The sequence below is a fragment of the Salmo salar genome, chromosome ssa11, assembly GCF_905237065.1.
Source record: "Salmo salar chromosome ssa11, Ssal_v3.1, whole genome shotgun sequence".
Classification (NCBI taxonomy): Eukaryota; Metazoa; Chordata; class Actinopteri; order Salmoniformes; family Salmonidae; genus Salmo; species Salmo salar.
Window position 1 is genome coordinate 197,163 of NC_059452.1, and position 25,537 is coordinate 222,699.

General features: G+C 41.9%; 1 protein-coding gene across 2 annotated transcripts in view; it reads right to left on the minus strand.

Moving 5' to 3' along the window:
- LOC106562017 (ALK tyrosine kinase receptor) overlaps nt 1-25,537 on the minus strand; it is a 285,056-nt gene that overhangs the window by 51,753 nt on the left and 207,766 nt on the right. For both annotated transcript variants that reach the window (XM_014126545.2, XM_045688931.1), the window contains 5 exons: nt 22,047-22,185; nt 4,061-4,231; nt 3,675-3,773; nt 3,316-3,474; nt 1,265-1,378 (listed from right to left, as the gene is read on the minus strand). In XM_014126545.2, the coding sequence (XP_013982020.2) occupies nt 1,265-1,378; nt 3,316-3,474; nt 3,675-3,773; nt 4,061-4,231; nt 22,047-22,185 (682 nt within the window). The remainder of the gene's footprint in view (nt 1-1,264; nt 1,379-3,315; nt 3,475-3,674; nt 3,774-4,060; nt 4,232-22,046; nt 22,186-25,537) is intronic.

Below are 25,537 nucleotides of genomic sequence, written 5' to 3' on the forward strand. Positions count from 1 at the left end.
CGGGCTATGTATTCAGAATATTGCAAAATTATTTTAATCTGACACCGCGATTGCATAAAGGAGTTCTGTATCTATAATTCTTAAAATAATTGTTATGTATTTGTGAACGTTAATCGTGAGTAATTTAGTAAATTCACCGGAAGTTTGCGGTGGGTATGCTAGTTCTGAACATCACATGCTAATGTGAAAAGCTGGTTTTTGATATAAATATGAACTTGATTGAACAAAACATGCATGTATTGTATAACATAATGTCCTAGTAGTGTCATCTGATGAAGATCATCAAAGGTTAGTGCTTCATTTAGCTGTGGTTTTTGTGACATATATGCTTGCTTTGAAAATGGCTGTCTGATTATTTTTGGCAGGGTACTCTCCTGACATAATCTAATGTTTTGCTTTCGCTGTGAAGCCTTTTTGAAATCGGACAATGTGGTTAGATTAACGAGGGTCTTGTCTTTAAAATGGTGTAAAATAGTCATATGTTAGAGAAATTTAAGTTATAGCATTTTTGAGGTATTTGTATTTCGCGCCACGCGATTCCACTGGCTGTTGACTAGCTCAGGGAGGTTAATACATTATTCCATATGTGTTATTTCATATTTGTGATGTCTTCACTATCATTCTACAATGTAGAAAATAGTACAAATAAAGAAAAACCCTGGAATGAGTAGGTGTGTCGAAACTTTTGACTTGAACTGTACATGTGCTTGTGTGCACATAACATGTTTTAAGATGCTGTCACGTCCTGACCATGGTAAGCTGTTATTTTCTATGGTAGAGTAGGTCAGGGCGTGACAGGGGGGTTTATTCTATGTTTTCTGTCTATGTTGTTAGGTTCTAGTTTTGGTATTTCTATGTTGGTTTGTTTGGGATGATCTCCAATTAGAGGCAGCTGGTCCTCGTTGTCTCTAATTGGAGATCATACTTAAGTAGTGTTTATTTTTTTCAGCTGGGTTTGTGGGATCTTGTTTTTGCACAGCTCTGTAAAGCCTGCAGAACATGATGTTTGTTTTTCATTGTTTATTGTTTTGTATAGTGTTTTGAGTTAAAATACATGTTTGTCATGAGTAGTCAACATGCTGCACCTTGGTCTACTCCTTACGACGAGCGTTACAGATGCAATGGTGTTAGTTGTGTGCGCACAGTATGTATGTATGGATAACCCCAAATACCTATGTTTGCAATATTCCTCATTCTAAAAGTGTGCGTGCATTTGTGTCCCCGCATAAGTCTGCGTTTGTATCCTATGCATTTCACCACTTACTGATCATGACTCCAGACACAGCCAACAGCAGGGCAGCAATGAGGGCTGAAGTCCCCACAGACAGAACCAGGGCCAACTGGGACAGGGAGGGCTGGGGAGGCAGGGGAGACACCTCTGTCAGGGGAGAGAAGAGATCAGATCTGGGTCAAATACATCTTATTTGAAGAGCACCACAACATTAACTGAATTTTAGTGATGGGCACTAAATGCTGTTGCATTTTATCAATACGATATTGCTATATATTGGTTTAATAAAAAACATTGCAAATGTGTGAATGTTCACTTTTCTGTTCAAGTCCAGACAATTGTTTGTTGATTGCCCATCTGAGAGCCTAAACTTACCCATATCAAACACTGTGTGTCTGCTGTCTAGACTTTCTCTTTTGGGTGAGGATCATATGCGCCAAATTCACTTATGACCCACTGGGAATGTGATGAAAGAAATAAAAGTTGAAAGAAATAATTCTCTTTACTAGTATTCTGACATTTCACATTCTTAAAATGAAGTGGTGATCCTAACTGACCTAAGACAGGGCATTTTTACTAGGATTTAATGTCAGGAATTGTGAAAAACGGAGTTTGAATGTATTTGGCTAAGGTGTATGTAAATTTCCGACTTCAACTGTATATAATTAAGTATGAAACTATTTGTGAGAAGAAGAAATGTGATATCCTTCTAAATGAGATTTGTTTTTCAAATAAAAGTTTTACCAAGTCAGTAACCACGGCCATGTGAGCACAGACATTGTGGCAACGTGATGGAACTGCCCTCCAAAGGTAAGTGCTCATAAACGACTGCTAACGAAATGTTCATTAGACCAGAGAACGTGAGGATGCAGTCCACATGCTGAAATGGTTAAGAAATGTAAAGCTCTAGAGATCAGTACATTGTCGGGTTGCTACGTAAAATGGTTCTAGCTCTACATTAGACCAGCGTGACCGACAGCATGAGCTGAAAGGTACGAAATGGTTACAAACTCTGAAACTCTCTCTGTCGAAGAAGACTACACAGGAACATTCAGTTTGCAGCGGTTTAAGTACTTTAGTCTAGTAAACTTGACTGAGAACTACCTGGTGGTACTCTGAAAGATCCATTCTAGCGAACACTTCCTCGGCAAGATCCTTTCTCACAAACACCTGAAACCAAGAAGCTAGGCCTACAAAAGACATGATGATCTCTGGTGGACAACCAGAGACTTACAACTTGAGACTTCCTGTCAAATTACTCCCTGTAGATGGATCGAGTGTTTTCAACAGACAGACAGCAAAGACATACACACGTAAATATGTACATTGCAATTCTTTCAAATGAGCGGCCGTTCATGTGCAAAGTATTTGCATTTCCTTGAGCATAGTTATCAGCTCTATGTACATTAGTGGAATTCCTTTGTCTCTCCCTTTCCTTCTCTTTTGAATCTGCCATTTTGTGTAACAAGCTGTCATATCAGTTTAGTCCTCTAGGGATTTTTCATTGCATTGTGTAGCAATCAATGTGTAAGCTCTCCTGTTTGTATGTTTATGTAATTCTGTGTGATTATTTAGTTAGTTAGTAAATAAATAATTAAGCCAATTTGTATATCGCTGATTCATCATTTATGCTAAGGTTCGTGTAGATATACAAGAGTTTTGCGACATCAGAATGAGACTGAAGGTAAATAAGAATTAATGAATTGACTGTGACTGATGTAACAGATTTGTATCTTTTTTGAGTTTAGTCGGGAGAGATAGTAACTCGTTAAATAACTTTTTCCATGGTGCCCCAGATTACTACTTAATTAATTGTTATATAATTAATTTAATCACGTAATAATTGAACGTGGTATGTAATCATTTTATAAAATAACAGTCAAACACTATTAATGATAGTCAAGACACGTCAGTGCTCATTCGTGTGTGTGTGTCAACTAACTATTTGTATGACTTTTCAAATATCTGTTTCATATGTACGTACTGTCCACAACTGTGGATCCAAACAATGTGTTCAATTGCAGTTTGTGTGTGTGTGTGTGCGTGCGTGCATTGGAGTGAGAGAGAGTGTGTGTGTCTCTGACCTGTTGATGAGTTGATACAAGACACTCCGTCACGGGCCAGTACAAAGTCCACGTCACAGTAACACAAGGTCCCCTCCTCGTTCTTGTGACAGTCGCCCGTCTCACAGTGGCTACAGTTTAGCACGGGGCCGATGATCACCTCTCCATCACTTTCCATACCTACAGGCACAGACACCGGACATGGTCAACAGGATACATGCTCCATCATGGTTCAGTTCTCACTTTTATCGCCCTGCCCAGGGCTTGAACCAGCAACTTCCGGCTACTGGTCCACCTCACTAACCTTTACCTTGCCGGTTGCAGCCCTATAGTTCATAGAAAGTGTTAGTGTGATTGTCTCTCATTTCATAATCTGTTACCTTTCAGAGGGTCCAGGAAGGTCTCTCCCTCTGGGCTGATGAAAGAGGAGCCATCGTCTCCATCCTGCTTTGGGTCATTAGCTTCAGAGGTGCTGCCACCTAGAGAAAGGGAGGGGATGGTGGTGGTAATAAAATAACACAATTAGTCAGTGAACTTATTACAGAGTACCTTAATGGTAATTTTTTTTTAATTTAATCTAAAGTGCTACCTGATGAAATATGTAATGACAGATAATGATAATTTGTTGGACCAACAAATGGTAAAGGGACAACCTACCTTAACATGTTAAGACAACACTGGAGATGTAATGTCATATTGATATTGTTATATATTCATGTTAAAATGCTATATACTGTATATTTACTGTAAATATGTTTTCACCTACCTCTATAGCCCCCTCCTCCACCACCGGTTGTACAGGCACCTCCCCCTCCCCCGAAACCCCCTCGGGTCTCCCAGCTGAAATTAATGCATGGCTGCCCCCCCTGGCCTCCAAGTATGAGGGGTCTCCCGCCCTGAGACCCAGGGTTACTGTCATTCCAACCTCCGCCTCCACCTGACACACACAAAGACACAAAGGAAAAACCCCAAGACAGTTATACACTGAAATAAATAATATACACACATTTACAGACAATTCTTGGATATCCAATCAATCAATTTATCATTGTATTTGAAAGTTGCAAGTAAATCTTTAACGGGGCACCATATAATGTAGATATAGGACGTTTTCATGGGATGGGCGATGATAATATTATTATTATTTGCTTCAAACTCCTTAACATCCACCCATTCACACTCAGGTCCATTGTCTGAAATAACATCACAAGGAATTCATCTGGCACCGAGCCAAAAAGACAGTAGATACCTCTGTATCTGACAGAGACTTGGCAGTAATTTGTAGTAGGGGCCTCCCCTCTCCTGTCACAAGCAGGCTCGAGCTGCACTAAAAACCCTCAATTACACCTACACACACTCTCCCGTCTTACGTCTTGCCCTAATTTCTCCTCCTCTTTCTCCTCTTGGTTACAGAGAGAATGAAACAAACAAAGTAAATCCTAAACCTGTAAAAAAGAACACCCTATGTATGCCAGCAACAAACAGCACAGGCAGAGTGAATATTTCATTCCGCGCTCACCAGGCTCACTCGCAGTAAACCTAAGGCCTACTGAACAGCCTAATCAATATATTATGTTCTGCGAGGTGCAGTCGACTCAAAACGAGTGAATAATGCATACCGAGATGTGTAAAAAATAACGGTAATGGAGAGGCGTTGTGTTTGCACCCAGGGTAGAACAGGAGAGAGAAAAATTGTGAAGGAATAGACATGCAAGGTTGTCGTCTTGTCCTGTCTTGTTTTACTAGTAAGAAAGATAAATATGACTATGCACAGAGGTAGCGGGGCTATGAAACACATGCATCAGGGATGGAATAGAAGTACAAGAAGTGCACTGAGAATAAATGTTTTTTTAAATAGATGTGTGCATGTTAATGTATGTTTCTATCTGGGAGCAAACACATTTTCTTAGGACTGTCAAACTATTTACTTAACAGATGTCTACCTGGAGTACACCCAGGCAGACATACCCTCATATAGACACTAAAACATAACTACCAATCCAATTAAAGGAATGAATTGAATACAAACTGAAACTGTTACTGTTGGACAATACACTCAATAATATTTTCTATTGCCATAAACAGAACTACACAAGCAAAACTGGAATACAGCCAACATTGGTGTATCTTAGCCAATGCAACATTCTACAGTAAATCCCTTGCATTTTTCAACTCAAACTTCAACCCTAAACATCAAACTTTCAATTGTCCTTGCTGCGACCAAAAACAGGAAACAAATAATAACTGTATACAAGCCGATTTAGCAATACTGTAAACTAACATTGACTATCCACTCCAAAGGATACTCCTGGGCACAAGCCACTGAAAACTTGCTTTTATTTTATTTATTAGGATCCCCATTACCCGGCGACAAAAATGACAGCTAGTCTTACTGGGGTCCGTCATATAACGAAAAATAAATTACAGACAAAATACTTCACAATTTACATCCATTAAAAAACATTAGCATGTAGTGTGTGTGCATCTATCAGTTACACATATATGTCAGTACATATACAACAAGTAGGTCACATGGTGGAGAGGCGTTATGTCGTGAGGTTTTGCTTTATATGTTTTTTTAAACCAGGTGTGCTGTTCACTTGTGCTACATAAGATGAAAGGGAGTTCCATGCACTCATGGCTCTGTATTATACTGTACACTGCCTTGAATTTGTTCTGGAGCTAGTGACTGTGAAAAGACCCCTATTGGCATGTCTGGTGGGGTAAGTGTGTGTGTCAGTGCTGTGTGTAAATTGACTTTGCAAACAATGTGGAATTTCTAACACATTAATGTGTTTTATAAAGCAAGAGGTGACGCAGTCAGTCTTTTCTCAGCTCTTAGCCAAGAGAGACTGGCATGCATAATATTATCACTTAACTAGGTATTTATTTGCAGCACAATACATATGACCATATGACTGGACAATAATTAAGGTAAGATAAAACTAGAGCCTACAGGACTTGCTTTGTGGAGTGTGGTGTCAAAAAAGTAGAGCATCTCTTTATTACGGACAGACCTCTCCCCATCTTTACAACCATTGAGTCTATGTTTTGACCATGACAGTTTACAATCTAAGGTAACATCAAGTCATTTAGTCTCCTCAACTTGTTCAACAGCCACACCATTCATTACCAGGTAAGGTCTAGAACTTAGGGACTATTACTGGCCACCCATTCCAAAACAGACTGCAACTCTTTGTTTCAGTGACTTCATTAGCTGTGGTTGCTGATGCATATATGGTTGAGTCATCAGCATACATGGACACACATGCTCTGTTTAATGTCAGTGGCAGTTCATTGGTAAACATAGAACAGAGTAGAGGGCCTAGAGAGTTGCCCTGCCGTACACCACAGTTTACGTTTGACATTAGAGAAGCGTACATTAAAGAAAGCCCTTTGAGTTCTGTTAGATAGAAAGCTCTGAATCTGCACTGAAATCTAACGATACATTTCCCACAATCTTCTTATTATCAATTTATTTCAATCAATCATCAGTAATTTGTGTCAGTGCAGTAAATGTTGAGTGCCCTTCTCTATAAGCATGCTGAAAGACTGTTGTTAATGTATTTACAGAAAAGTGGCATTGTATTTGGTCAAACAATATTTTTTCCAACAGTTTGCTAAGAGCTAGCAGCAAGCTTATAGGTCTGCTGTTAGAACCAGTAAAGGCCACTTTACCACTCTTGGGTAGCGGAATTACTTTGTCTTCCCTCCAGGCCTGAGGACAAAGACTTTCCTTAAGGCTCAGATTAAAGATATGACAGATAGGAGTGGCTATAGAGTCAGCTACCATCCTCAGTAGCTTTCCTTCTAAGTTGTCAATGCCAGGAAGTTTGTCATTATTGATCATTAACAATAATCTTTCCACCTCACCCACACTAACTTTACAAAATTCAAACTTGCAATGCTTTTCTTTCATTATTAGTTTTTTTATACATGTGTACGATGGCTCACTCTTCATTGTTGGTATTTGCCCACTTTTCCAATGAAGTAATCATAAAAATAATTGGCAACATCAAATTGTTTTGTGATGAAAAAGCCATTTAATTTAAAGTACTCCAAAGTTTTTTCCCGTCATTCTTTACATCATTGAGCTTGGCTTTATAATACAATTTATTCTTCTTTTGTTGAGTTTAGTCACCACTTTTACATTTGCAGTAAGCCAATTGTGGCCACTCCTCAATTGTCAGGTATGCCTTGTTAAAAGTTGACCTTAATTACCTCGACTAACCTGTCCCCCCACACATTGACTTGGTACTGGTACCCCCTGTATATAGCCTTGTTATTGTTATTTATTGTGTAACTTTTTTTACTATAGTATATTTAGCAATTATTTTCTTACTCTGCATTGTTGGTTAAGGGCTTGTAAGTAAGCATTCACGGTAATGTCTGCACCTGTTTTATTCGGCTCATGTGACAAAAAAGTTCCGGAACTCCAATTTGAGCAGCAGCAGCTGAAAAATGAGCTCCTACAAATATTGAAATTTACATGGTTTTTAGAGTGAAGTACATCGGAAAAAAGCTAAAGAAAACTGCAAGACTGAATAGGAGAAAAAACAAGCAACAAACAAAGAAGATAGGCTTTTGAAAAATAACTATTTTTCATAAAATTGTAGTTATCTTAGCTAGCTGAATTGTTTACCAGTTGCTAAGCAGTTGCTAGGGACTCTTTTGGAAGAAGCTAGCTAGCTAACGAAGAACAACAAAGAATATCTAGTTAACAGAAGAAAAGAAAGAGAAAATCAGGACAGAAGAAAAAGGATATCAAAGTGAAACAGTTGTCTAAAGACACAGGAGACAATAATACAAGAAACAACACTTCTGTAGCTTGTCAACTATGTGTCTGTCTATCCCTGTTCTCTCCTCTCTGCACAGGCCATACAAACGCTTCACACCGCGTGGCCGCTGCCACTCCAACCTTGTGGTCCCAGCGCGCACGACCCACGTGGAGTTCCAGGTCTCCGGCAGCCTCTGGAACTGCCGGTCTGCAGCCAACAAGGCTGAGTTCATCTCAGCCTATGCTACCCTCCAGTCCCTAGACTTCCTGGCGCTGACGGAAACATGGATTACCACAGATAACACTGCTACTCCTACTGCTCTCTCTTCGTCTGCCCACGTGTTCTCGCATACCCCTAGAGCATCGAGCCAGCGGGGTGGTGGCACTGGAATCCTCATCTCTCCCAAGTGGACATTCTCTCTTTCTCCCCTGACCCATCTGTCTATCTCCTCATTTGAATTCCATGCTGTCACAGTTACCAGCCCTTTCAAGCTTAACATCCTTATCATTTATCGCCCTCCAGGTTCCCTTGGAGAGTTCATCAATGAGCTTGACGCCTTGATAAGTTCCTTTCCTGAGGATGGCTCACCTCTCACAGTTCTGGGTGACTTTAACCTCCCCACGTCTACCTTTGACTCATTCCTCTCTGCCTCCTTCTTTCCACTCCTCTCCTCTTTTGACCTCACCCTCTCACCTTCCCCCCCTACTCACAAGGCAGGCAATACGCTTGACCTCATCTTTACTAGATGCTGTTCTTCCACTAATCTCATTGCAACTCCCCTCCAAATCTCCGACCACTACCTTGTATCCTTTTCCCTCTTGCTCTCATCCAACACTTCTCACTCTGCCCCTACTCGGATGGTATTGCGCCGTCCCAACCTTCGCTCTCTCTCTCTCCCGCTACTCTCTCCTCTTCCATCCTATCATCTCTTCCCTCTGCTCAAACCTTCTCCAACCTATCTCCTGATTCTGCCTCCTCAACCCTCCTCTCCTCCCTTTCTGCATCCTTTGATTTTCTCTGTCCCCTATCCTCCAGGCCGGCTCGGTCCTCCCCTCCTGCTCCGTGGCTCGACGACTCACTACGAGCTCACAGAACAGGGCTCCGGGCAGCCGAGCGGAAATGGAGGAAAACTCGCCTCCCTGCGGACCTGGCATCCTTTCACTCACTCCTCTCTACATTCTCCTCTTCTGTCTCTGCTGCTAAAGCCACTTTCTACCACTCTAAATTCCAAGCATCTGCCTCTAACCCTAGGAAGCTCTTTGCTACCTTCTCCTCCCTCCTGAATCCTCCTCCCCCTCCCCCCCCCTCTCTGCGGATGACTTCGTCAACCATTTTGAAAAGAAGGTCGACGACATCCGATCCTCGTTTGTTAAGTCAAACGACACCGCTCACATTGCCCTACCCTATGCTTTGACCTCTTTCTCCCCTCTCTCTCCAGATGAAATCTCGCGTCTTGTGACGGCCGGCCGCCCAACAACCTGCCCACTTGACCCTATCCCCTCCTCTCTTCTCCAGACCATTTCCGGAGACCTTCTCCCCTTCCTCATCAACTCATCCTTGACCGCTGGCTACGTCCCTTCTGTCTTCAAGAGAGCGAGAGTTGCACCCCTTCTGAAAAAACCTACACTCGATCCCTCCGATGTCAACAACTACAGACCAGTATCCCTTCTTTCTTTTCTCTCCAAAACTCTTGAACGTGCCGTCCTTGGCCAGCTCTCCTGCTATCTCTCTCAGAATGACCTTCTTGATCCTAATCAGTCAGGTTTCAAGACTGGGCATTCAACTGAGACTGCTCTTCTCTGTGTCACGGAGGCTCTCTGCACTGCTAAAGCTAACTCTCTCTCCTCTGCTCTCATACTTCTAGACCTATCTGCTGCCTTTGATACTGTGAACCATCAGATCCTCCTCTCCACCCTCTCCGAGTTGGGCATCTCCGGCGCGGCCCACGCTTGGATTGCGTCCTACCTGACAGGTCGCTCCTACCAGGTGGCGTGGCGAGAATCTGTCTCCGCACCATGCGCTCTCACCACTGGTGTCCCCCAGGGCTCTGTTCTAGGCCCTCTCCTATTCTCGCTATACACCAAGTCACTTGGCTCTGTCATATCCTCACATGGTCTCTCCTATCATTGCTATGCAGACGACACACAATTAATCTTCTCCTTTCCCCCTTCTGATAACCAGGCGGCGAATCGCATCTCTGCATGTCTGTCAGACATATCAGTGTGGATGACGGATCACCAGCTCAAGCTGAACCTCGGCAAGACGGAGCTGCTCTTCCTCCCGGGGAAGGACTGCCCGTTCCGTGATCACGCCATCACGGTTGACAACTCCCTTGTGTCCTCCTCCCAGAGTGCTAAGAACCTTGGCGTGATCCTGGACAACACCCTGTCGTTCTCCACTAACATCAAGGCGGTGACCCGATCCTGTAGGTTCATGCTCTACAACATTCGCAGAGTACGACCCTGCCTCACACAGGAAGCGGCGCAGGTCCTAATCCAGGCACTTGTCATCTCCCGTCTGGATTACTGCAACTCGCTGTTGGCTGGGCTCCCTGCCTGTGCCATTAAACCCCTACAACTCATCCAGAACGCCGCAGCCCGTCTGGTGTTCAACCTTCCCAAGTTCTCTCACGTCACCCCGCTCCTCCGCTCTCTCCACTGGCTTCCAGTTGAAGCTCGCATCCGCTACAAGACCATGGTGATTGCCTACGGAGCTGTGAAGGGAACGGCACCTCCATACCTTCAGGCTCTGATCAGGCCCTACACCCAAACAAGGGCACTGCGTTCATCCACCACTGGCCTGCTGGCCCCCCTACCTCTGAGGAAGCACAGTTCCCGCTCAGCCCAGTCAAAACTGTTCGCTGCTCTGGCACCCCAATGGTGGAACAAGCTCCCTCACGACGCCAGGACAGCGGAGTCAATCACCACCTTCCGGAGACACCTGAAACCCCACCTCTTTAAGGAATACCTAGGATAGGATAAAGTAATCCTTCTAACCCCCCCCCTTAAAATATTTAGATGCACTATTGTAAAGTGGTTGTTCCACTGGATATCATAAGGTGAATGCACCATTTTGTAAGTCGCTCTGGATAAGAGCGTCTGCTAAATGACTTAAATGTAAATGTAAATGTAAATAAAATTAGATTTGATATGAGAGTGGTAAATAATTATATTGATTTGTTAATAGAACTCAGTAGGGGAGCCCGCCTTTAAAAAGTTGTAGTTTTAGTGAACTCAAACTGAACAGAGGGAGCGGAATACAGGAGGCCAGAATGGATTCACGGCACGCGCCCACGCACACGCACATGGACACGCACACACACACACACACACACACACACACACAGGCACACCAAATTAGTCTAGTGTGCATGCAGTGCACACACCAGACCTGGGCAAAAAGTAGTTGTGTTCTGTAATTTATTTGAAAATACGTTTTCTAAATCAACTATTTTCTTTGATATTCAGACATGGGTTTCAGAAAAACTAATTCAATTTGAAAGTATTTTGAATACCTCTCAGAAAACCAAGGCATTTGAATATATGCAATATATTTTAAACCCCCCAAAAACTACAACAGTTAGTTGAATTCGTCTAAATATACACTGAACACAAATATAAACGCAACATGTAAAGTGTTGGTCCCATGTTTCATGAGTTGAAATAAAAGATCCCAGAAATGTTCCATACAGACAAAAAACGTATTTCTCTCTAATTTTGTGCACAAATTTGTTTACATCCCTGTTAGTGAGCATTTCTCCATTTCCAAGACAATCCATCCACCTGACAGGTGTGGCATATCAAGAAGCTGATTAAACAGAATGATCATTACACAGGTGCACGTTGTGCTGGTGACACAAGGCCACATCTAGCTTATTCACCGGTGGGATCGTATGAGACCAGCCACCCGGACAGCTGATGAAACTGAGGAGTATTTATGTCATCTGTAATCAAGCCCTTTTGTGGGGAAAAACATATTCTGATTGGCTGGGCCTGGCTCCCAAGTGGGTGGGCCTAAGCCCTCCCAGGCACATTCATGGCTGTGCCTCTGCCCAGTAGTGTGAAATCCATACATTAGGGCCTAATTAATATATTTCAAATGACTGATTTCCTTATACGAACTGTAATTCAGTAGAATCGTTGAAATTGTTGCAATTTGTGTTTCATTTTTTGTTCGGTGTATGAAATACATGGTTTGGAGGGCTCCTAGACGTTCATCTTAAAATATCCTATAGCTAGAATAAATGCATGAGGGACATGGAATCACCTCAACATTAGAAAAGACCAATTTTGCAGCTTCAAAATGTCGTAACACATACACTGAGGATACAAAACATTGAGAATAACTGCTCTTTTCATGCCATAGACTGACCAGGTGAATCCAGGTGAAAACTATGATTCCGTATTGGTGTCACTTGTTAAATACACTTCAATCAGTGTAGATGTGTATTTATTATGGATCCCCAGAAGCTACTCTTCCTGGAGTCCAGCAAAATCAAGGCAATTATACAATTTAAAAACATTACAATACATTCACAACAGATTTTACAGCACACTAAGTGTGTGCCCTGAGACCCCTACTCCACCACCACATATCTACAACACAAAATCCATGTGTAAGTGTGTGTTTAGTGCATATTTTATATGTGTGTGTATACCTATGCCTACGTACAGTTGAAGTCGGAAGTTTACATACACATAGGTTGGAGTCATTAAAACTCGTTTTTCAACCACTCCACACATTTCTTGTTAACAAACTATAGTTTTGGCAAGTCGGTTAGGACATCTACTTTGTGCATGCCACAAGTCATTTTTCCAACAATTGTTTACAGACAGATTATTTCACTTATAATTCACTGTATCGCAATTCCAGTGGGTCAGACGTTTACATACACTAAGTTGACTGTGCCTTTAAACAGCTTGGAAAAATCCCCAAAATTATGTAATGACATTAGAAGCGTCTGATAGGCTAATTTAAATAATTTGAGTCAATTAGAGGTGTACCTGTGGATGTATTTCAAGGCCTACCTTCAAACTCAGTGCCTCTTTGCTTGACATCATGGGAAATCAAAAGAAATCAGCCAAGACCTCAGAAAAATAATTGTAGACCTCCACAAGTCTGGTTCATCCTTGGGAGCAATTTCCAAACACCTGAAGGTACCACGTTCATCTGTACAAACAATAGTACGCAAGTATAAACACCATGGGACCACATAGCCATCATGCCGCTCAGGAAAGAGATGCGTTCTGTCTCCTAGAGATGAACGCACTTTGGTGCGAAAAGTGCAAATCAATCCCAGAACAACAGCAAAGGACCTTGTGAAGATGCTGGAGGAAACAGGTACAAAAGTATCTATATCCACAGTAAAACGAGTCCTATATCGACATAACCTGAAAGGCCGCTCAGCAAGGAGGAAGCCACTGCTCCAAAACCGCCATAAAAAGCCAGACTACTGTTTGCAACTGCACATGGGGACAAAGATCGTACTTTTTGGAGATATGTCCTCTGGTCTGATGAAACAAAAATAGAACTGTTTGGCCATAATGACCATCGTTATGTTTGGAGGAAAAAGGGGGAGGCTTGCAGGCTGAAGAACACCATCCCAACCTTCAAGCATGGAGGTGGCAGCATCATGTTGTGGGGTGCTTTTCTGCAGGACGGACCGGTGCACTTCAGAAAATAGATGGCATCATGAGGTAGGAAAATTATGTGGATATATTGAAGCGACATCTCAAGACATCAGTCAGGGGGTTAAAGCTTGGTCGCAAATGCGTCTTTCAAATGGAAAATGACCCCAAGCATACTTTCAAAGTTGCGGCAAAATGGCTTAAACCCTCTTAGGGATCCCTTAAAGCGCCCATCCCATTAGTGGGATAGATTTGACAACATCCAGTGAAATTGCAGAGCGCCAAATTCAAACACCAGAAATATAAATATTCAACATTCACGAAAATATAAGTGTAATACATCAAAATAAAGCTTAACCTCTTGTTAATCCAGCCGCTGTGTCAGATTTCAAAAAGGTTTTTTGGCGAAAGCACACCATGCGATTATCTGAGGACAGCACCCCGCATACAAACACATGAAAATAATTTTTCAACCAGACAGGTGCTGTCACGAATCCCACCGAAGGTGGCTCTCGTGCCTGCTCGGGCGGCGCTCGGCCGGTCGTCGTCACCGACCTACTAGCCACCGCTGATCCCTTTTTCCTTTTCGTTTGGTATGTCTTATTGTTTGCACCTGTTCCTCATTTGTCTTTTGATTTTGGTTATTTAAGCCTGGTTAGCCCGCCCAGTGTTGTGCGGGATTATTTTAGCGTCAGGTTGTGTTTTTGTAGTTGGATGTGCTGCCGATTTACGACTGTAATATTGTATGCTGGCTGTGCACCTGTTTTGGGCACTTGGCATTTTTTCCACGCCGTTTGTGTTGGCGTCGATCGTGTTGTGTTTTTTTTATTTAAATAAACACAAAGTTCCGTACCTCTGCTCTCTGCGCCTGACTCCTACCACCACTCCTAGCAACCGTCTGACAGGTGCGACACAAAAGTCAGAAATAACAAAATAATAAATGCCTTACCTTTGAAGATCTTCTTCTTTTTGCAATCCCAAATGTCTCAGTGACACAATGAATGGTCATTTTGTTCGATAAATTCCTTCTTTATATCCCCAAAATGTCCATTTATTTGACGCGTTTGATTCAGAAATACACCGGTTCCAACTCGCCCAACATGACTACAAAGTATCTAATAACTTACCTGTAAACTTGGTCCAAACATTTCAAACAATGTTATTAATCCAACCTCAGGTACGCTAAAATGTAAATAATCAATAAAATTTAAGATGGGATAAACAGTTTCCAATACTGAATGAAAACAACACGGAGGGCGCTCTTGTACACGCGCACCAAAATACTAGAGACCTGATGAGTGACACGTAGAAAGAATAGCACTACTTCTTCATTTCTCAAAAGAAAAACATCGAACAATTTCTAAAGACTGTTGACATCTAGTGGAAGCCATAGGATCTGGGCCCTAATAAATCAGGTTTCCCATAGAAAAGCATTGGAAAACACAATGACCCCCCAAACGAATTTCCCAAGATGGATTGTGATCGGGTTTTTGCCTGCCAAATCAGTTCTATTATACTCACAGACATTATTTTATTAGTTTTAGAAACTTTAGAGTGTTTTCTATGCCAATACTACCATGCATATGCATATCCTAGCTTCTGGGCCTGAGTAACAGGCAGTTTACTTTGGGCACGCTTTTCATCTGTACGTGAAAATACTGCCCCCTATCCCAAAGAAGTTTTAAGGACAACAAAGTCAAGGTATTGGAGTGGCCATCACAAAGCCCTGACCTCAATCCCATAGAACATTTTTTGGCAGAACTGAAAAAGAGTATGCAAGGAGCAAGGAGGCCTACAAATCTGACTCAGTTACACCAGCTCTGTCAGGAGGAATGGGCCAAAATTCACCCAACTTATTTTGGGAAGCTTGTGGAAGGCTACCCGAAACGTTTGACCAAAGTTAAACAATTTAAAGGCAATGCTACCAAATACTAATTGAGTGTATGTAACTTCTGCCCCACTGGGAATCTGATGAAAGAAATAAAAGCTGAAAAAAATTATTCTCGTTACTATTATTTTGACATTTCACATTCTTAAAATAAAGTGGTGATCCTAACTGACCTAAAACAGGGATTTTTTACTAGGATTAAATGTCTGGAATTGTGAAAGACTGAGTTTAAATGTATTCGGCTAAAGTGTATGTAAACTTCCGACTTCAACTGAATGTGTATGTGCCTATGTTTGTGTTGCTTCACAGTCCCGCTGTTCCATAAGGTCTTTTTTATCTGTTTTTAAATAAAATTGTACTGCTTGCATGAGTTACTTAATGTGGAATAGAGTATGTATTCATGGCATTATGTACTACTGTGCGCCTCCCATAGACTGTTCTGGACTTGGGGACTGTGAAGAGACCTCTGGTGGCATGTCTTGTGGCGTATGCATGGGTGTCTGAGCTGTGTGCTAGTAGCTCAAACAGACGGCTTGGTATATTCAACACGTCAATACGTCTCACAAGTACAGGTAGTGATGAAGTCAGTCTCTCCTCCACTTTGAGCCAGGAGATGTATTATTAATGGTAGCTGTCTGTGTACATCCAATTGAGCCAATTACAATTTTCCTAAGTCCCTCTTTGTGGCACCTGACCACACCACTGAACAGTAGTCCAGGTGTGACAAAACTAGGGACCGTAGGACCTGCCTTGTTGATAGTGCTGTTAGGAAGGTAGAGCAGCTCTTTATTATGGGCATACTTCTCCCCATCTTAGCTGCTGGTGTATCAAAATGTTTTGACCATGACAGTTTAAAATCCAGTGTTACTCAAAGCTTCCACATAATTTATTACAATATTTAGTTGAGGTTTAGGGTTTAGTGAATGATTTGTTCCAAATACAATGCTTATAGTTTTTGGAATATTTAGGACTAACTTATTCCTTTCCACCCGTTCTGAAACTACCTGGTGCTCTTTGTTAAGTGTTTCAGTCATTTCAGTCGCTGTAGTAGCTGACATCTATAGTGTTGAGTCATCACAAAGCCAGTGGCATGTCGTTAGTAAAGAAAGAAAAAAGAAAGGGGCCTAGAAAGCTGCCGTGGGGAATTTCTAATTCTACCTGGATTATGTTGGAGAGGCATCCATTAAAGAACACTATCTGTGTTGTTAGACAGGTAACTTTATCTACAATATAGCAGGGAGTGTAAAGCATTAACACATACATTTATCTAGCGGCAGACTATGATCAATAATGTCAAAAGCCGCACTGAAGTCTAACAAACAAGCCCCCACAACCTTTTGATCATCAATTTCTCTCAGCCAATCATCAGTCATTTGTGTAAGTGCTGTGCTTGTTGAATGTCGAAGATGGCGCCGGAGGGGATGGCTGCTGGAGGGGATGGCTGCTGTTTTAGGGATGCTTAACCAACTGTGCTATTTTGTTAGTTTTTTCAATTTTTTTGTACATAATGTTGCTGCTAACGTCTCTTATGACTGAAAAGAGCTTCTGGGAATCAGAACAGCGATTACACACCTTGAGCTGGACAAAGAATTTATCTTTTTAATGAGTCAGACGAGAGGGATTTACTCCAGACACCCGAACAGGCCTTCATCCCCATCATTTGCAGAAGAAAAAGATGGAAGAGGTATCGAGAAAAGAGATCGGGGTACCTTGTGAGGATCCGACAACAAGTGGATAACCTGCCTTTGCCATCCGTACTATTGGCCAACGTACAATCGCTGGATAATAAATTAGACAAACTAAAAGCACGTATATCTTACTAATAGGACATTAAAAACTATAACATCTTATGTTTCACAGAGTCGTGGCTGAACAACGACATGAATAACATACAGCTGGCGGGTTGTACACTATAACGGCAGGATAGAACAGCAGCCTCTGGTAAGACAAGGGGTGGCTGTCTATGCATATTTGTAAACAACAGCTGGTGCATGGAAGTCTCAAGGTTTTGATCGCTTGAGGTAGAGTATCTCATGATAAGCTGTAGACAACACCATCTACCTAGAGAGTTTTGATCTGTATTTTTCGTAGCTGTCTCCATACCACCACAGACCGATGCTGCACTAAGACCGCACTCAATGAGCTGTATACCGCCATAACTAAACAGGAAAATGATCATCCAGTGGCGACGCTCCTAGTGGCCTGGCACTTTAATGCAGGGAAACTTAAATCTGTTTTATCTAATTTCTACCAGCATGTTAAATGTACAAACAGAGGGAAATAAACTCTAGACCATCTTTACTCCACACACAGAGATGCGTACAAAGCTCTCCCTCGCCTTCCCCTACAAAGGGAAGCACAGCCGAGAGCTGCCCAGTGACACGAGTCTACCAGACGAACTAAATAACTTCTATGCCCACTTTGAGGCAAGTAACACTGAAACATGCATGAGCGAATCAGCTGTTCCGCGACTCCGCAGCCGATATGAGTAAGACCTTTAAACAGGTCAACATTCACAAGGCTGCAGGGCCAGACGGATTACCAGTAAGTGTACTCCGAGCATGCGCTGACCAACTGGCAAGTGTCTTCATTGACATTTTCAACCTCTCCCTGTCCGAGTCTGTAATATCAACATGTTTCAAGCAGACCACCATAGTCCCTGTGCCCAAGAACACTAAGCTAACCTGCCTAAATGACTACCAAACCATAGCACTCACATCTGTAGCCATGAAGTGCTTTGAAAGGCTGGTCATGGCTCACATCAACACCATTATCGCAGAAAGCCTAGACCCACTCCAATTTGCATACTGCCCCAACAGATCCACAAAAGATTAAATCTCTATTGCACTCCACACGGCCCTTTCACACCTGGACAAAAGGAACACCTATGTGAGAATGCTATTCATTGACTACAGCTCAGCATTCAACACCATAGTGCCCTCAAAGCTCATCACTAAGCTAAGGACCCTGGGACTAAACACCTCCCTCTGCAATTGGATCCTGGACTTCATGATGGGCCACCCCCAGGTGGTATGGGTAGGTAACGACACATCCACCACGCTGATCCTCAACACAGGTGCCCCTCAGGGGTGCATGCTCAGTCCGATCCTGTACTCCCTGTTCATTCATGACTGCACGGCCAGGCACAAATCCAACACCATCATTACGTTTGCCGATGACACAACAGTGGTAGGCCTGATCACAGACAAAGACGAGACAGCCTATAGGCAGGAGGTCAGAGACCTGGCCATGTGGTGCCAGGACAACAACCTCTCCCTCAACGTGATCAAGACAAAGGAGATGATTGTGGACTACAGGAAAAGCATGCCCCCATTCTCATCTACGGGGCTGTAGTGGAGCAGGTTGAGAGCTTCAAGTTCCTTGATGTCCACATCACTAACAAACTAAATTGGTCCAAGCACACCAAGACAGTTGTGAAGAGGGCACGACAAAACCTATTCCCCACAGGAGACTGAAAAGATTTGGCATGGGTCGGCCTCCGACCGCAATACACTACAGAAGGTAATGCGTACGGCCCAGTACATTACTGGGGCCAAGCTTCCTGCCATCCTGGACCTCTATACCAGGCGGTGTCAGAGGAAGTTCCTAAAAATTGCCAAAGACTCCAGCCACCCTAGTCATGGACGGTTCTCTCTGCTACCGTGCGGCAAGCGGTACCGGAGCACCAAGTCTAGGTCCAAAAGGCTTCTAAACAGCTTCTACCCTCAAGCCATAAGACTACTGAACATCTAATCAAATGGCTACCCAGACTATTTCCATTGCCCCACCCCCCCTCCCCCTTTGACGCTGCTGCTACTCTCTGTTATTATCTACGCATAAGTCACTTTAATAACTCTACCCACATGTATATATTACCTCAATTCCCTCGACTAACCGGTGCCCCCGCACATTGACTCTGTACTGGTAACCCTGTATATAGCCTTGCCATTGTTATTTTACTGCTGATCTTTAATTATTTGTTACTTTTATTTCTTATTTTTTAGTTAAGGGCTTGTAAGGTATTTTAGGTATTGTTGGTTAAGGGCTTGTAAGGAAGCATTTCACTGTAAGGTCTACACCTGTTGTATTCGGCGCATGTGACAAATACAATTTGATTTGATGTTCTTCCCTATAAGCGTGCTGAAAGTCTGTTGTCAATTTGTTTACTGTAAAATAGCATTGTATCTGGTCAAAAGTTTACTAAGGGTTGGTAACAGGCAAATTGGTCAGATATTTGAGCCAGTAAAGGGGGCTTTACTATTATTTTGCATTCCTCCAGGCCTGAGGGCACACACTTTCTAGTAGGCTTGAATTGAAGATATGGCAAATAGGAGTGGCAATATGGTGAAGGGGAGGAGACAGATTAAATAATTATTTTTAAGATTTGAGACAGTTGAGACATGGATTGTGTATTTGTGCTATTCCTAGGGTGAATGGGCAAGACACAAGATTTAAATTCCTTTGAACAGGGTATGGTAGTAGGTGCCAGGCGTACAGGTTTGTATTCAAGAACTGCAACACTGCTGGGTTTTTCACGATCAACAGTTTACTGTGTGTATCAAGAATGGTCCACCACCCAAAGGACATCCGGCAACTTGACACAACTGTGGGAAGCATTGGAGTCAATATGGGCCAGCATGCCTGTGGAACGCTATTGAGACCTTCACAAATTGAGTCTGTTCTGAGAGCAATACGGGGTGCAAATCAATATTAGGAAGATGTTCCTAATGTTTGGTATACTCAGTGTATTTTCATAAGTGAGACATAATACAGTAACACTTGATAACAAGTTAATATATGTCAAGGGTGTGTACGGAGGCAAAGTCAGGTGCAGGAGATCAGAATGTAGTAAATAGACGCACTTTAATTCCGGTCAAAAAATGACAACACATAACAATATTAGTGTGCCAAAAAACACGGAACTTAACAAAAGTATAGCGCCTGACAATACCCTCATAACAAGAAACAATTACACACAAAGACATGGAGGGGAACAGAGGACTAAATACATTCAGTGTAATTAGGGAATGAAAACCAGGTGTGCAGGGAACAAGGCAAAACAAATGGATACATGAGAAATGGAGCGGCGATGGCTAGAAAGCCGGTGACGGTGACCGCCAAACGCCGCCCGAACAAGGAGAGGAGCCGACTTCGGTGGAAGTCGTGACAATATATAGTTATAATAACTTTGTGATTATTACAATAACAACATTGTTGTTACATAGAACTCTGGAAGTTGCTTTATAATAGCATAATCTATTACATAAACTGTAACAAGCGCAAAAAATCTAACTGATTGGATTAGTTTAGAAAAATTTATGTTATTTATCTTTGTGTAGCATAAGAGTAATCAATCAAACATAGATATTGAAACAAAAAAATAATACATTTAAAAAATTCACCTGGAATAGAGCATACTTCGGAAATATTATAATGATGGGCATGGTTTTGTTTCAAAGTGATGTGTATGAGTTTCAGGCCCCTGTATTAGGCAAAAAATAGGCCCTCAAAATAAGGCCTTATGAAATACATATGCTATTGTGTTAAATTATATATTATTTTATGATAACATAATCACTTAGGATCTCACTTGGTGAAGTCCATAGGACTGAAAATGTATGAATGCAACAACCATTTGTATTTGTCACTAACAACTACAGTCATGGGTGGTAACTCTACAATTTACTTGAATGGCAAAGCACTCTGGGAAATACTGTATATGATGAGGCTTTAAATTAAGCAGTGCATTAAGTTACTGTTCCGGTGTCTATATAAGTCCACCTGTGTTATTATTTGTTTTACCACTGGAAAATTTGCTCTGTAATCATCCAACTTGCTGTTTGCAATGGGCTTTGAATTACTCTGCAGTATTTTCAGGTATCATAAAATAAATTTCAGCTTTTTACCTTTTCAGTGGCATGTTGAATCATACAGTAGTTGAGCAACAAAACTTATTTATCTGTACAACATATCATTGGTTAGTTGGTTTGACTTGATTATGTACACCTGGGTCAGTGGACATTCAGAAGAATGGACATTTACAGAATGTTCAGATACAAATGTATTGTGTAGATCAAATACTGTATGACTGTCAGATAGATTGGAATAGTATAGGTCATTGTGTGCTCTACTCATTATATGTATATCTTCAACAAGCCGTTCTAGATACAGCCCTGCATTAGTAGATGGCAGCCAATCCAATACTTTCAGAAAAGTTGTCACTTCTTGAGATCTGTATTCAAATAGTTTGAAAGAGTAGTTGCTTTCTCAGATATGTATTCAAATAGTTTTAAGTTGTAATTGTTTGTTGTAGTCATCTCCAAAGTAACTTCGATCCCCCCGAAATGTTGTTACTTTCCACAAACCATAGTTACAACTATAGACATCCCAGGTCTGGCGCACGCACATGGAAACACACATATAGTCAAGCAGTTCTTCACAATACACACAGTGTTTTACCTGCTGCTCCAGACTTCCCGTTGCGCCCTGGTACTTTGGGGTCGTCCATCAACTCATCCTGGCTGTCCGATTGGCTGCTGTACCCACGTCCCCCACCCCCACCTGCGATGATCAGGGGGATGTGGACACCCCTCTGCACCTGTTACCATGGCAAATTTGTCAGTGTGACGTTATCCACCACTAGCAGAGCCATACTCAACAGACGGACTGACAAAAATAAAGAAATAAATAATAGGAACCCATTTGATCCCTGGTATCATAAGATCACACATAAGGTATGGCAAAATGTGTAGAATTGCAGGAAATTAACTTTAAAACTGCAATATTTTCTCTCCGGCCCATGGCAAAATGTGTAAATTGCAGGAAAAGAGCTTTGAAACTGGCAAAACGTGCAGAATTGCAGGAAATTAGCTTGGAAACTGTAAATTGTTCTATCTGCCAATAAGAGGGGTGTGAACAGGAAATCTGGGACCAGGTTAGGCATTTTACTGCATCTAGTGTGTTATTCTACTTAATCTTTATACATATACACATATATATATATATATATATATATATATATATATATATATATATATATATATATATATATATATATATATATATATATAGTACCAGTCAAAAGTTTGGACACACCTACTCATTCAAGTTTTTTAAAATGTATTTTTTTACTATTTTCTACATTGTCGAATAATAGTGAAGACATCAAAACTATGAAATATTGGAATCATGTAGTAACCAAAAAAGTGTTAAACAAATATATTTGAGATTTTTCAAAGTAGCCACCCTTTACCTTGATGACAGCTTTGCACACTCTTGGCATTCCCTCAGTGCCACGTCCTGACCATAGAAAGCTGGTATTTTCTATGGTAGAGTAGGTCAGGGTGTGACAGGGGTTTTTTCTAGTTTCGTTTTTCTATGTTGTTATGTTCTAGTTTTGTATTTCTATGTTGGGTTTTGCTTGGGATTATCTCCAATTAGAGGCAGCTGGTCCTCGTTGTCTCTAATTGGAGATCATACTTAAGTAGGTGTTTTTCCCACCTGGGTTTGTGGGAGATTGTCTTTGAGTTAGTGCATGTTTCACCTCTGCGTCACGGTTTGTTGTTTTGTTATTCAGTTTATTTATATGTATTGCATAGTTTCACAGTGAAAATAAAATGTGGAACGATAATCACGCTGCACTTTGGTCCGCTCCTTCCTACGACAACCGTGACACTCAGCCAGCTTCGTGAGGTATTCACCTGGAATGCACTTCAATTAACAGGTGTTCCTTGTTAAAAGTTAATTTCTGGAATTACCTTTCTACTTTTCTACTTAATACATTTGAGCCAATCAGTTGTGTTGTGACAAGATAGGGGTGGTTTACAGAAGACCAAGCCCATATTATGGCAAGAACAGCTCAAATAAGCAAAGAGAAGCGACAGTCCGTCATTACTTTAAGACATAAAGGTTAGTCAATCCGGAAAATTTCTAAAACTTTGAACGTTTCTTCAAGTGCAGTCGCAAAAACCATCAAGCGCTATGATGAAACTGTCCCTCATGAGTACCGCCACAGGAAAGTAAGACCCAGAGTTACCTCTGCTGCAGAGGATAAGTTCATTAGAGTTACCAGCCTCAGAAATTGCAGCCCAAATAAATGCTTTTACAGAGTTCAATTAACAGACACATCTCAACATCAACTGTTAAGAGGAGACTGTGTGAATCAGGCCTTCATGGTCGAATTGCTGCAAAGAAACCACTACTAAAGAACACCAATAAGAAGAAGAGACTTGCTTGGGCCAAGAAACACGAGTAATGAACATTCGACTGCCGGAAATCTTTCTTTTGGTCTGATGAGTAATAATTTGAGATTTTTGGTTCCAGCCGCCGTGTCTTTGTGAGACGCAGAGTAAGTGAATGGATTAACTTTGAAAGTGAAGCTTGGAGCAGGTGTGATGTTGTGGGAGTAATTTGCTGGTGATAGTGTCAGTGATTTCATTTAGAATTCAAGGCACACTTAAACAGCATGGCTACCACAGCATTCTGCAGCGTTACACCACCCCATCTGGTTTGCACTTAGTGGGACTATCATTTGTTTTGTCATCAAGGCAAAGGAGAGGCAAAGGTCGAGCCTTATGCATCCTCCGAAACATGAACTGCCTAGGCGCAGTGCTCCTTAACACACTGCTCTCTTAACCTGTTATGGCTAGGGGGCAGTATTTTCACAGCTCGCTTTTTTACGAGAAAAATGGCATAAAAATTGATTTTAAACAGCGGTTGACATGCTTCGAAGTATGGTGATGGAATATTTAGAAATCTTTTGTCACGAATTGCGCCATGCTCGTGACCCTTATTTACACTTCGGATAGTGTCTTGAACGCACGAACAAAACGCCGCTATTTGGATATAACGATGGATTATTTTGAACCAAACCAACATTTGTTATTGAAGTAGCTGTCCTGGGAGTGCATTCTGACGAAGACCACCAAAGGTAATCAAACTTTTGTAATAGTAAATCGGAGTTTGGTCAGGGCTAAACTTGGTCGGTGTCTAAATGGCTAGCCGTGATGGCTGGGCTATCTACTGAGAATATTGCAAAATGTGCTTTCACCGAAAAGCTATTTTAAAATCGGACATATCGAGTGCATAGAGGAGTTCTGTATCTATAATTCTTAAAATAATTGTTATGTTTTTTGTGAACGTTTATCGTGAGTAATTTAGTAAATTCACCGGATGTTTGCGGGGGGTATGCTAGTTCTGAACGACACATGCTAATGTAAAAAAGCTGGTTTTTGATATAAATATGAACTTGATTAAACAAAACATGCATGCATTGTATAACATAATGTCCTAGGGTTGTCATCTGATGAAGATCATCAAAGGTTAGTGCTGCATTTAGCTGTGGTTTTGTTTTTTGTGACATTATATGCTAGCTTGAAAAATGGGTGTCTGATTATTTCTGGCTGGGTACTCTGCTGACATAATCTAATGTTTTGCTTTCGTTGTAAAGGCTTTTTGAAATCGGACAGTGTGGTTAGATTAACGAGAGTCTTGTCTTTAAAATGCTGTAAAATAGTCATATGTTTGAAAAATGGAAGTTTTCGGATTTTAGAGGAGTTTGTATTTCGCGCCACGCCCATCATTGGATATTGGAGCAGGTGTTCCGCTAGCGGAACGTCTAGATGTAAGAGGTTAACCCGGAAGCAAGCCGAACCAATGTGTTGGAGGAAACACCATACAAAGTCAGCTTGCAGGCTTCGGCCTGCCACAAGGAGTCTCTAGAGCATAATGAGATCCCCCCCAGAAAAACCATCCCCTAACCAGGATGACGCTGGGCCAGTTGTGAGCCACCCTATGTGGCGCACGGTCAGGCTGTGTCAAGGCCAGCTGTGACACAGCCTAGGATCGAACCGACACTGTAGCGATGCCTCAGCACTGCGACGCAGTGCCTTAGACCGCTACGCCACCCGGGAGGCCCTGGGTGTGAACAGTTTTGATCCGCATGGGTTGCG